The sequence below is a fragment of the Ambystoma mexicanum genome, chromosome 5p (assembly GCF_040938575.1).
Source record: "Ambystoma mexicanum isolate Mex_15411 chromosome 5p, UKY_AmexF1_1, whole genome shotgun sequence".
In the NCBI taxonomy this organism is placed as follows: domain Eukaryota; kingdom Metazoa; phylum Chordata; class Amphibia; order Caudata; family Ambystomatidae; genus Ambystoma; species Ambystoma mexicanum.
Window position 1 is genome coordinate 952,567,219 of NC_090930.1, and position 13,958 is coordinate 952,581,176.

General features: G+C 43.6%; 1 protein-coding gene across 5 annotated transcripts in view; it reads left to right on the forward strand.

Annotated features, from left to right (window-relative positions):
- Nucleotides 1–13,958, forward strand: part of GRB10 (growth factor receptor bound protein 10) — an 848,605-nt gene that overhangs the window by 651,902 nt on the left and 182,745 nt on the right. For all 5 annotated transcript variants that reach the window (XM_069613407.1, XM_069613409.1, XM_069613406.1 and 2 more), the window contains one exon: nt 9,807–9,922. In XM_069613407.1, the coding sequence (XP_069469508.1) occupies nt 9,807–9,922 (116 nt within the window). The remainder of the gene's footprint in view (nt 1–9,806; nt 9,923–13,958) is intronic.

The window sequence follows — 13,958 nt, forward strand, 5'->3', positions numbered from 1 at the left end:
ATGTCAGACTAGATCTCGCAAAGTAAACTGAAGCAGGTTGTGCAGCAGATCTGATTGTGCAACAGTTACTCTGGTTATGGTGCCTTTTATACCATAGGTATGATCTGAAAACGCTGTAGGTTGAATGCTCTTCGGGACTATACACCAGGTAAGTGGAGAGAGGGTAGTGTATAGTGCTTGGGTGCACTCAACGTGTGCCGCGGTTTGCGTGGGGAGTGTAGCTGCTTTCTAATGCTAGGTGCGGTGCGGCATGTAAGAATGAATCAGTTTTCACAAAAGAAGGGTCCAGCTATGGAAGAAAATGTGGTAATGCAACAATTTATCAACTATTATGTTGCATGTTATTTGTGTAGCACATTGCTGCCATGCTTATGGCTACGCAGTGCTGTAATAAGTGGCACTTCAGTAGACTGTTTTCTTAAAATACATGCATGGAAAATGAGCATTGCATGCAAATATAAAGCACATGTTGAATTAACAGAGGACTAGTGCATAAATATTATAATAGCCATGACATTCCACACTTTTTTCCACTAAATCTACTATTTTGGCCACTGGACTGAATTTTTTGTGGCACTCTGCTGTAATATAAGGGGTGCAGTGCTAGGGCAGACATTTAGAAAGAAGTATACAGACACCCCACCCCACCAAGAAAAACAGACTACAGTGGATGGCTCTGCTATACTTTACTTGCAGAACACGAACACAACGAATGGCCTACTAACGAGTGCAGGGACATTCGTTCGTATGATCAAATGCATTCAAAGCCTGCCCAGGCTTCTACAGTGCCAATCTAACAGGACGCCATTGAATATCTCCATGTGACAATTTCATATGTGATGGCTAAGGTTTGTTACCCTGAAGGATGGGAAAACATCTGACACAGTATTGTCAGATGGTTCCCAATTCTGCGCAAGGCATGAGTTGTGCAGTGTTTTCCAATATGAAGTATCTTAAACTGGTTTCATTGTTGCAGTTTAAGGAAAGATGACAATTGTGTATTGTAGATTGTTAGGCCTGTCACTCCTTCATTCAAAACCTCAAAGGCTCTGCTTTGAGACGGAGGTAAAAGTTAGATTGTCACCTTGCAAGGTGGGGGTAGGGTTCGAGTGTTAGTAATCGCTTTAGTATACCAGCTTGAACGTATGAATGTAGTACTCCTGTACGGCCTTGCAGTCTGGAGGTGCACCATTTATAGTAGGCAAGTGCTGGATACCAACCAAGTTGGCAGAAGTCTTGTAGCAGCTTCTCCAGAAAGATTGCTGCACTTGTAAAACGGACCTCAACCATGAAAAACATTTGAACCCATTGAAACCCATCCTAGAAAAGCAGTACAAAGTCAGTTTTCATGGTATCTAGCTGATCAAGGTTGGGGCATGGAGGGCAGGGTTTGGCGTGGTATCTGATTAGGTCGAGGTGCTGTGAAATACCGGTTCTAATATCCTGGAGAGTAAATGGTCTTTTTAGAGTCTGACCGGAAGAGAATATGTTCGGTGCTTGTACTGAATGGGAGTAACTGATGCAAGAGGTCTACATCTTTGGAAGGTAGAGGAGGATTGGGGGTTGTAGTAAAGCCTGCAGCAGGAACATTTCTGTAAAGTTATAGCCATTTATGGTGAGTGGCTCGGTGAGTGCCTTAAGTCCTCCACCGGCCTCAGTTTGGTCAAAGTCCCCTTCAAAGCTATGTGCATGAGAGGACATTTCTCTTGGTACTATGTGGAGAAGTCCTGCTGCTGCATTCTGCAATATGCAAAACGAGGTGACTGTGCATTAATCTGTTTATGCAATACATTTGGCAGTGGATGAATAGATCTGATTATGCCCGAGTAAATCTGGCTGTGCATAAGTGTATCTGGCTATATCAATTCGGTAGAAAAACAATTAAGCTGACCAGGTAGATTTAATTATGCAACAAGGAAATATGGCTATGCAACACTTTTTCTGATTATACATCCCAGGGCTATACCACACTTGGTCTACCCAGACAGTCTGCATCTGCAAGAACAAATCCACCTATGCAGTAATTAATCTGTTTGGCAAAACCTATGACTTTGCAAATCTAAGTGCCTTATCAGCAGTTCATTTGTGCAACAAATGGATCTGGGCGTACAGAAATTAGTCTAAGCAAAGTTTAGCTATGCAACGGTTAATTTTAATGCAACAGACTTGCTATGCAGCAATATCTCTGCAAACCAAACTCTGCGCTGGATTTTGAATCTGCAGAAAATGGAATGAAATCTGGCTGTGAAACAATTGGCTATGCAACAGTAAGTCTGGATTCGGAGAAATCAGTATGGTTATGTGAGTGAGAAATCTGGCCATGCAAATGTTTTAGATCTGGCTAAGCAACAAATTATACAACAAATCTAGCTGTGCAACGAGGTACTTCTAGCCATGCAACAACTATACATTATGATTATGCAGCCAATACATTTGGCTATTCCAGGAAATACTTTCAGCCATGGAACAGTTAAGATTATATAACCTAATTCAGGCAATGCACAAAAGTAGACAGAGACAATCCATAGTAGGAAATGTCTTGTTGTGCAGCAAACAGTGAATGCCTGTGCATTGTGAAATACTTCACAGAAAGTTATTTATACTGTTTGTAATGTGTAAAGTTCTGCTGTGTCCCTGTAATCCCTTGAAAATGTGGTCCTATAGACTATCTTCATGATAAATGTAGAAGATGGCTACTTTTAACATAGTTGTTGATACAGTCAGGGGTTCCTAGGTATTGAGTGGCTTTAAATGCCCTTAAACTGTGCTACAGTGCAAACCTCTTGATGTAAACATGTGAAAGATCTCTAAAGTTCCAATTTAACATGACTAACTCGTGTAGGTCACTAGCAAAGGAAAATGTCTTCTATTGAAGGGTGTACGTGGGCTGTAAGGGCTACAATCCCTGTGATTTCTCCATTGGCATAACTGCTAAGCTTGTCTCCCCATCAGCTTTTCACATCCAAAGATGCATGATATGCACTGTATAAAAAGGAATTTCTTTGAGAAAGGTGGATATGACATCACTATATAACATTGCACTGAAGGATAGTTCCATGGACGTCTACATGTCTCCCTGCTTCCTTTGACCAAGCTTTCTCAAAACCAGTGAAAAAGTAACCCTACCCACACTGACTTATCAAAGATGTTACTTTATTTCAAATTGAGACAATTTGAAATAAAGGGAATAGAAGATTGGATCACAAACCAGCTGTTCTTTTAACTGATCACATCTTGAACTTCAGAAAAGAAACTGTTCTCATGTTGCATAAAATACCCTGTGCACACCAGTGCTGCATTAGGATAGGACATTCAAGATAAATGAGGCAGTAGCATCTCTATACTTTTGTAGTACACAGTGCCTGCATGTGCAAGATTATTGATGGTGCCTCCTTTCTCATAGAGCCTTGCTCTGACGAGCATTGGTCTAATGCGTCATCCTGCCCGACATCTGTGAGGGAGCCACAAGGTTCCCCCACCCCATCACTGCTTTGTTTGATATGATATGATTGGGTATTAAGCACGTTATAAATAACCTAAGGTTTCTATGCGCGGACCCAGGGTTGCTCCCTGTCTTGCTTTCAAGGCGAGCACACTGCCCCTGAGCTATCCTCCCGAGTAACCGTTGATGGCTATCCTTTGTAATTCTGATATGCACTTCCACTCCTACGCTGATATGCAATTGTTCCTTAAGGCTTCTGGTCCTCAGGAGAATTTATCACCTTCAGCCCCACCTTTCCGAAATTAAATCTTGACTGAATAAGCTACAACCTAACGCTTCGAAGACCGAGATTATGCTTATGGGACCCACACATCTTTTGAGCCTTGGACCTATTTGGCCACCCTGTTGATCTGCCCAAAGGTTTCTCAAAGGATCAAGAACTGGAGTCATCTAGGATCCTGAAATAAAGCTATTCTCATAGAAATGTGGCCAGATCTTCAGTTTTGTGCCTACAAATAAGATGCAACCACCTTTTCTCCATGTTGATCACTGTGTGGTTTTGGAGCTCTGGTAAACTAACTACTGTGCCATTGCCCTTTGAGGGCCTTCCATGCTATCTGCCGAGGAGATTGCAATAGACTCAAATGCAGAACTTGGGCTCATTTGTAAATTACCCTCGTTTTCTTCTGTCTTGAGTGCTGGACGGACTTTCCACTGGCTGCCCATAGGGATTCAACCGATGATCTTTTAAGGTTTTATGCCTGGTTTTTAAATATTTCTGTGAAATGTATTCATTCTGGCATGTACATTTCAGAACAAAGAGCTTTTTCCATCAGAGGAGGCTTAACTTTCCATCGAAGCCTTACATACTCTACCACCTCGCTGTTTAATCAGAGGAGATGCTGTTCTCTGTGGTGGGCCCATGCTTCTGGAATAATCAACTTTGCAAACACCTGAAAACTCCCCTTACCTCAACTCAGATTTTTTAAATTTATATTTAGCTACAAATATTGCAAGTTTAATTTTTTTTTTTCTGCACCAGATGCAGGTGCCACTGCCCATGCCCTAGTTTAGGCACTGACATCTCAAAGCATCAACAGGTGATAATTGTATTTAATCGATGAGAAGGTGCATACTACTATTCTCTGGCGACAAGATGACTCATCACTGGGACAACCCTTTGTTGATCCTGGGATTTTTTATGACTGCTTTGTATACTGAATTAAGTGGAGTTGCAGTAAGTGTGCATGCCAAAAGGTATTCTATTAAAAGAAATCCCGGAGCATTTGTCATCTGATTCATTTAGCTCTTTAGAATGCTCAACAGTACGAAATCCTTGCTGAAAGAAATCTGTAAGCCTATTATGTGTGAAGAGCATTGACATTTTGCCTTAAACTAATCTTTGGGGAGGGCTCAGTAGTGAAGTCATGCTTGCCATGAAATGAGATTTCCTGAGAATTCTGCATGTCGCTGGCAGTTTCTTGAAATCTTGATAACCCAAGCGGACCCAACACATTCGTGGCATTTTGGCTTTAGTCACCTGGTCTGTTTTCACCTTTAGCACACATTTGGCTTTTGCACAATTTGAGTGCATACTTGAACAAATAAAAGCCCATTTCTGAAAATGTTCACTTTATATCGAAGGTAGTGTTTATTTAGTAAATGGTTGTAACTTTATTGGGATAGCTTGGCGTGGGCACCCCAGTCTTAGGGTAGCTAGATCGAAATGATGTGCTTGGATGGAAACAAGTAGCACTATAATAAATGCCAACCTTATTGATTTATTGATCAAAAAATCAATGGTACATATTATATGCCTGAGCTGGCTGACGGGATAGTAAAGGGGCCTCCTCTGATGGCCAGGCCTTAGAATGAGTGCAAGTGGGAGGAGAAAGAGATGAGAAGCAGAGAAGTGGATTGGACAAGGATGCGCTGCAAAGGGACATTAAGTGGGGGAGATGTAGAAGACGTTGCTGAGAGATGGGTTGGAGAACTGGGGAAGGAACAAGAGTTGCAGAGCACTCTTCTGTCCGAACCTGGCTGCAGAGAATTAAAGTGCTACATCTGATACAATATAATCTTGTGTGCCAGTTCTATTAGACACCCACATTTATGAATGCAAGGTTTTCAAATCAACTAATGGCATTGGCTTCCCATCTGGTATGCAAATGGTGTGGCTCCTGTAATGGCAGTTCTAGTCCTGTGCCCAATGGATGTTCCTCATCCCAAACAGCTACACCCCCTGCAGAAGAAATTCTCCCTTGACAAGCCAAATACTAGACAGTATAGGTTTTATCACATACCCATCCAGAACAGAAGAATGTCTGAGTGCCAATATACCCTTGGGAGCGGGGGTCCTATAAATAGGCGAAGTGTTTTAAAACACAATATTAGATACTTTTTGTGTAAAAAGATCGTACACATAGATTGCAATTTGCGAAAAATTATGAAGTGCAAAATGTGTCCTTGGATATCTTGGTGCTGAAAGAAATATAGCCTGCTATGGATCAGTGTACATGTGGCAAGTGAGGGTTGCCATGTTTTCAACTATTCGTGTATGTAGACAGTCAACCGATTCCCTAAGCAACGGTTAGCTGGAATTGGAAAGCATGGAAGGATGTGTTCCCTGGACCTCAATGATGCATACCTGCCTGTTCTGTTTACCAACCATATCAGAGGTTTCTGCGGTTCACGATTGTCGTACCACTTTCAGTACAAGGTGCTGGCCTTTGGCCTGAACATGTTTCCTTGTGTCTTCATGAAGTTGATCAACACAGTGGCGGGTCTTCTCCACTTGGAGGGCCATAATCTGTTATCTTATTTGGATGACTTGCTAGTGGCGTGGGGTCCCCAGAAGGGGCGGTGCCTTCAGCTGGGGATCTCACTCAACCAAAGGAGTCAATTGTGCCACTCTCTGGAGCTGGCCTTCCTACGGGTGCATTGGAACACTACCGTTAAGCAGGTGTTTCCTACGCCCAAAGGGCTTTTGTCCCTCCAAGGTAGTGGGGCACTTTCTGGCCAACACAACCACCTTGGCATGGTGGTTCCAGCACATTCTGGGCCTGATGGCCTCCTGCGTGCTTATTGTACAGCATGCTTGCCTCAGGATGAGGCGCCTCCAGCTCCACTTGATGGCCAATTCAGATCAGGAGATGGGGTCTCAGTTGGACAGGATCCCAATACCACTGCGCCTACTGCCCGATCTTTGCTGGTAGATGGCAATGTTTCAATGGGAGCCCCCTTCACCCGACTGGAGCCTACCCTGGTGGTGATGATGGATTCCTCTTTCAGGCTGGAAGGCTACTCTGGAGGGCTATGTAGTTCATGGAGTATAGTCTCAGGGCAGTGGGCCTGGCCCTCAGATTTTGCCCCTCATGGACAAGTTATTTCTGGTCAGGATGGACCATTCTTCTGTTTTTACCTGCAAAAGCAGGTTGCCACCCGTTCCATTGCCCACCCACCTCTGAATGGAGGCAGTATCAATCTGCGAATGGGCACTGACGGAGGGAGTTTTGATTTCAGCAGTTCACCACCCAGTGGGACAGCATTGTAGAAACAGACCAGCTGAGCCGCCTGGGCTTCAACACATGCGAGTGGGATTTGCACACTGACTCCTTGTTGCCCCAGTTCCAGCATTTGGGGTTCGCAGACCTGGATTTGTTTGCATCCCCTCTGAATTCCAGGTGCCCCCAGTTTGCTTCATGGGCACAACATGCCTTCCAGATCTCTTTGTACAGCCGCAGGTATTGTGTATTGCTGCCCACCCCTCTGCAAGTTCCGGGCTTCGGTGGGTTGCAGCCTCATCCTGATTGCCCCCACTGGCCTTCGAGATCCTTGTTTTCGGATATGCAGCAGTTGTGCTTCCAGGGTCCCGTCCACCTTTCGATTTCCAGCACAGGCTTCCTGACACAGCAGGGCTGTGGCGGTTCAACATCCAGACTCAGCCAAGCTGGCACTCGTGGCCTTGTTCCTGACCAGCTGAGGCTTCAGCATGCTCAATTTTCGGGTAACTGCCACCTCATTCCGGAGGTCCTCCATTCAGTCCCAGTATGAGTAAATTGACTAGGTTCTGCCATTGAGCTCCTGACAATGGTCTGGACCCTGTCACCCGTCCTCTGGATGGCATACTAACTTTTTCAGCACACCTGGCTCATTCTGTAGTTCAGGTGGATACGTGCCGCACTTATGTGGCGGTCATTGGGGCTTACAAGAATTCCCCTGAGCATGTGTTTCTGCAGCCAATCCAATGGTCAAGGCCTTATGTAGGCCTTTTTTCTGTCAGTGCATAGGCCGCATCCGGTCTGGGACCTCAATGTGGTACTTGCAGCTTTGCAGCGCAAGATTTCGAGCTGATGGCCTCTGTGGAAATCTGCTTAGCGGCACTAAAGACAGTTTTACTTGTGAAACATCTTGTCCAAGGTGGTCTCTCCATTTCATCAGATCTGTCTGCCGGTGTTCTTCCTGAACCTGCAGTCCGAGACAGAGGGCCCTGCATTCCTTGGACCTCCAAGAGTGTCCACGTTTTATCTCGGGCGCAATCCTTCAAGTCTGAGGCATTGTTCATGACATTTAGAAGCCCGAGAGCCAGGGAGGAGCCCCTATCGCCTGTTGGATGGTTCAGGCCATCTTGGAGGCGTACAGTCATGGGCAAGCATGGTCTGGGTTTCATGCCCATGCATTCAGAGCCAAGGCCATGGCTGTCATGTTTCAGAAACCTGCTTCTTGGGATATCAGCAAGGTGGCTACTTGGGCCACTGTTGGCCTTCTGTAAGCACTACTCTCTGGACACCGGCTCCAGGCGCGATGCAGCGGTTGGTCAGGCAGTTCTGAAGAACCTTTTAGCTTCCTCCTAGATATGAGGCATATATGAGGCCGGTTATCACAGCTCCACCCTATGTTTTTTTGTTTGGTGGAAATCGCCCACAAGAATGGAGGAAAGGGGATGACGTACGAGTAATTAAAGTTACTCACTGTAGTGACTAGAGTACTCCTAGTTCCTTTTCATCCATATATCCCACCAGCCTCCCCCTGTCCTGCTTGAGTAAATGGAACAAAAATCAGTGACAGAAGTAGTTACTTTTCTGGAGGCCAAAACATTTCTACTATTCTATTTTTACATTAGTAGTTTCATATACTGCAATATTCTACAACCTATGCAAATCGTGGCCTTTGCCCTTTCTTTAGCCAATGTTGTTACTGCCCTCTTTGTATAGAAAAGAGGAGGAAATCAGACGAGGTAAGTGTTTAATTCTTGACTGCTCTGTGCTGGAATACTGTAAATTAGGTTTCACTTGACAAAGGTTTGTTACACTGGAAGATTCTTCATTGCGTGAAGTCGTTTCGGATGCTTTGGCTGGCAGAAATTACTTTTCTAAATCACCCTCTAGGTTACAAGAATTTAGATCGGGAGTAGCTTGATTACAACCACATTACCTTTCAGATGAGTAACATTTCGGTTGTTTCTGCTTGTAAAAACAAGGTAGAATGGGAAATTTGCAGCAGGTCACGCATCGTGGGTACATTAATCTACGTACAGTAGTCCTCCCCACAGGCTGTCTATAGCACTTGTTTTTTTTTTTCTCTCTAAGTGGCTATCCTCCCCTCTGTGCCGAAACTAAAAAGGCAGTGAGGAGGCAGACACAAGAGGATAACATGTTGCTCGTATTTGGCAGTCACTTCAGTAGGTTCTTTCCAGATTCCAAGACTCCTGGAAATATTGAGACAAGCAAATGCATAGACTTCACTGAGCAGTAATCAACATAATGCAGGGTAGCATGCCTATCCATGACCCACGTCTGTACACCCCTCTAATAAGATGCATCTTTGCCTATCAAGTTGTAGGCGCATATGTTGCAAAGAAGGCAGGTATGTGCTCAGACTTGCCGCCAGCGTGTGGGAATCTTAACGAAATCATTCCCGCACAGGCCAAGGACTACGATTCCTATGCTCTGATAGTTTGTGTTGGGCGAGATTTATTAAGTTTCCATGTCTGTGACCAGGCTTGGTTGTGCAATATGAATGAACTAATTATCCAAAATGATTGTAAGGTTGTGCCCATCGTTTAATGTCTAAGTTCTGCTGTAGTTACTTCACCAACTCTCGTGTTAACACGCGTAGCGAACAAGGAAGGACCATGTTTGGTCAGCAACATGTTGAACCCAGATCTCTGCATGTGTGGAATACAACTTCCATGGTCCCTCTGTGCTGGCTTGGGTAGATGGGGGGGGGGGGGGGGGTTGTAATCCAAAACATCTAGAGAGCCAAAGGTTGCTGGCCTTTGGCTACTGGAATGATTATTGCAAGCTTGCAGGTGGAAAGCTTTTATATTCCATCCTGAAGTTTAACATTGTTTTTCTCTCAACAGAGAGGTGCTTGGAAGACCACGAGCTGGTAGTGAACGTACAATCCTTGATGGGAAGTGAAAGTAAATTTTTGTTCAGGAAGAATTATGCAAAATATGAATTTTTCAAAAATCCTGTGGTGAGTGACTACTTTATGTATATGGATGTAAAAACGAAATTCTCAAGGTAGCAATAACCTGTATTTTGTAAGCCAGACCAGACTGCATGAATGGTAGATACATTAAGTTACTGAATAATTTCATATAGAAAAACTGGCATGCAACACTTCTCCCATTTTAATTGGAGCAACTATCATTAAAGCATCGCATTAGATCCCAATATGCATTTCGGCAACGTTTTGTTCAACATTGCTAGTGGCGTGCTTGATATTATAAGACTAAGTGCAAATGGATGGACACTGCTTTGAGTAAATTACAGACTTGTTTTCAAAAGCACAAGGTCCTACAATCTGAAGATTAAAAACCTTAGGCCAGTGTCTTGATGCAAAGCAATGTTTGAAGTGTACTTATTCAGCGTGACAAGCTTGGCAGCATGTAAACTTTTACACACACTGATTCCCCCCCCCCCCCCCACCCCCGTGAGGAAGTATCAGGCTGTCAACATGCCAATCAGACTGAGGTGCTTTATTACCTTCTTGCATGCCTTTTCAAGAATGAAACAGATGTTTTGGTTCCATTTTTAACAAATGGATGTTGGAAACTTGGTTGTAAATAACTGGAGAGGCACCACCATGCCACTTTTTATAGAAGTGGATGGGGAGCACACATCAAATTGACCAATTTCCTTTTTGGATTCTTTGGCAAGTCTATTATAAATTTTAACTACTTGAAGAATGGGTCGAGGATCAGCATATCTGATCTAAAGCCCAAAGGTGCTTTAGAAGAGATCGCTACAATCCTCCAGGTTTTAGACTTTTTATGCTACAAAAATTTGTAATTTTAGATAACCAATTTATTGATCTCAAACTCATTTAACACTATCTCTCGGTCAAGATTATGGAAGGTTTTAGACCAGCTACATAGATACGGTTAACCTGTTGAATGCAATGTGGTCCCTTTAGAGTGAAAATGTTGCGTTAGTTTGCTGGGGCCCTAGAGGTGAGCGAGTCTGCTGGGGCCCTAGAGGTGAGCGGAGTGGCAGGATTAATGTATCAAACGGCGTAAGGCAAGGTTGCGTCCTGGCACCTTTGTTGCATTGCCTGCATATACAAGATATAGCACTAGCAATTAGTTAAACGCAGATCCACCGGCTATAGATGTGAAGTGGGTCCTTATTTTATATGCAGATGACTTGGTTTCAATTTCCACGACCCCCCCCCCCCCCTCGGGGATGCAGAGCCAACGGAATTTGTTCGGCAAACTGTACAAATAAGGGTTTACCCATCGGTGGCTCGAAGACTAAAAAAAATGTCCTGCTAAAATACTGCCAAGATCGGGCTCAGTCCAATTTTCCTTGAAAGGCGCTGCTCTGCAATGCATTGACTAATCTGATTATTTAGGCTTACGTCTGTGCAAAAGCCTAAGCTGGTGCCAATACAGTAAGATCTGTTATATTGGGGATATATAATGTTCTGTCATGGCTTCCCTTTGTGAAGCAGAGATGTGGTGATTCAGCAATATTGGTAACCTTACAACTAGCAAACAAAATAATAGAACTACTGATGGGGCTTCCAAATGGCACCCCTCTGTCCCAATCAAATTGGAACTTGGACGAGCAATAGCGTATAATTACAGGTAGACACCACTTATGTGGGGACTTGGGCTGTGGAATACCAAACCTGCATAGTTACCGGAAAGTGCTGGTGGATGTCCTGAAGACAGGAAGCTAAAACCCTTGTGATTTTGTCTACATTAGGGCAATGGAGTTAAATTGCCTTTTGTTTTTGGGACAACCCATGCAAACATGGTGAAACTTATAAAGCAGGCTCTAATCCTAGCCTTCAATGATTGGGTAGTCCAAAATCAATTTGAGATTTGATGAAGGAAAGCCAAGCCTTAAACTATTTAAGTCACTGTCACTAGGAACGCAGAAATACCTTGGTTCTGTCAATAGGCAAAGGTTTCAGCAACTGTCCTTTTTTGTAACATTTAGGACGAGGATGAAATTAATTTTCTGTTCTCATGCCCCATGTGTGAGCTCCAATTCCAATGGTTAAAACCAGTATTGACCGAGCAAGGCATACGCACTAGGAGAGATGCAATTGTGTTAAAAATTCAGATTCACACCATTTTCATTTTAACGCCATTTGCCAAAAGCATGGGTAGCAAGAGCAACCTATTTGAAGCCTGCATCTGTAGGGCTGTAGGGGCAACTAATGTACTTTGCTTTTGGCTGTAGGAATGTTTTTCTTGTATGTTTTTACTGATGTGAAACAGTTTTATACATTTGAATGCATCTGATTGTTTTTCTTTACGTATACTTTGACGGCTTTCAGCTGCAATACAGCTAACCGATCTAGCCCTTTAAGAGCTTTGTAAAGGTATGGAAGGCTGAGCTGAAATCTTTGCAGTGTAGAGAATGTACAAGACTCCAGCCTTCATGATTTTCTAACCCAGTGTGCACATATGAAAGTGACCTTGGAATGGAGGAACCCTAGGTGATCCACCTGAGGGTGGGTGCGGGTATGTGTGTGAACCAACACCGGAATTACACAGTGGTACAGTTTTCAGAAATCCTTTTTGCAAGAGTCTGGCAGTAAATTAAATTTGAGCTGAAAGGGTGGTTTTCAGTGAACATTTTGAAAATCTATTTGATAGTGGCCGAGGATCAAGGACCTCAGTATTGGAAAGTATATGGATGAGCAGGATCTGTTCTATCTTTTACAGTACATGGAGGGGAAGGGTTGGCCTTTGCTCAGAGCACCCTGGGATAAGCCGAATTTCTCCAATTTCCTTTCATTTGTAAAAATGGTACCAATTGCAGTGCTATCAGTGATGTCAAATTAAACTGCATGTGGGAGGCTATTTGGAGACTGTACTTTTAGGTGATCTCTGTGCCTTACTTTTTGTTGGCTGCAAAAATTGTGAAGTAAAGAGATTTGCCTAGTACAGGAGGGTATGCAATCTTGTTTCCAGATGTCTTGGACTAAAATTCCCATCATTCCTACTCTGAATAATCAATGGCTTGGTATCATTGAAGTTGTAGTTCACCATCTGGAAAGCCAAAATGCCAGACCCATGGCCCAGGATCATGAATGTCACTGAAGCTGGAATTTGACACCAGGTTTTCCGATTCTAGTGTTTGCAATTTGGCAAACTCCCATCCTTTTAACATGAGTACCAGTTCCAAAACTAAAAGCTGCATTCTAACATTAATTTGAAAGGACCAAATGACACGAACAAACAGGATGAAATCATTTTGTGAAGAATTTTTTGTTGCACATCGCAGATTTCATGGCCTTTTGATACTCTACCAGCTTCCTTTAATACCCTTGACCCACACTAGTCTGACATTCTTGTGAAGTATTCAGTGCCTCAGAGAGCCATCACTTGGCTTTCTTCTTGAGAAATCACATTTTTTGTTAGTGGGAAACTGTTTCTGATGCAGACAGTGAAGTATGGAGTCCTGCAAGGTCCTTGCGTCCCAATCTTTTGTTAATATTAAACCTTTGCATCATATCCTTTCAGACATTGGAGCGGAGTTCCAGATTTATGCAGTTGATGCACAAATTGCCTTCAATGTAAATGCACATACAAAATCTAATCGCAGCACATTTGAATAAGTCTTCCAGAACCCAGAATCTTGGATGTTCAAAAGATGGCTTGGTTTACAAAAAACTTTTTTTGCCAACTGGTACATATATTGCTGCTTACTGTCCTTTGGGAACATAGATGCTCATCTGAGTGGGATGATGCTGGCAGAGCATATGTAGTGACTCAGGTTGGAGCTATGCCAATGACGGGAGGAGCGCCGGGGCTGCCGTGGCCTCCTTTTGTGCTCCCCGCCCTCCGAGTCTTTTCTTGGGAAGCTGTTGCCTCTTGCCAGCTCTGTGAACTTGCGGGAGTTTGGGTGCAACTTCCCGCGGGTGCGCTACTCTACATACTGGCTTTTGTTGAGCAGGAAAAAGTAATTCCATCACGTAGTCTGCAAAATATTCAGGTCTTCTATCTTTGCGGACAAGTTCCTCCCGATTCTCCCTCATGGGGAGAAGTGTC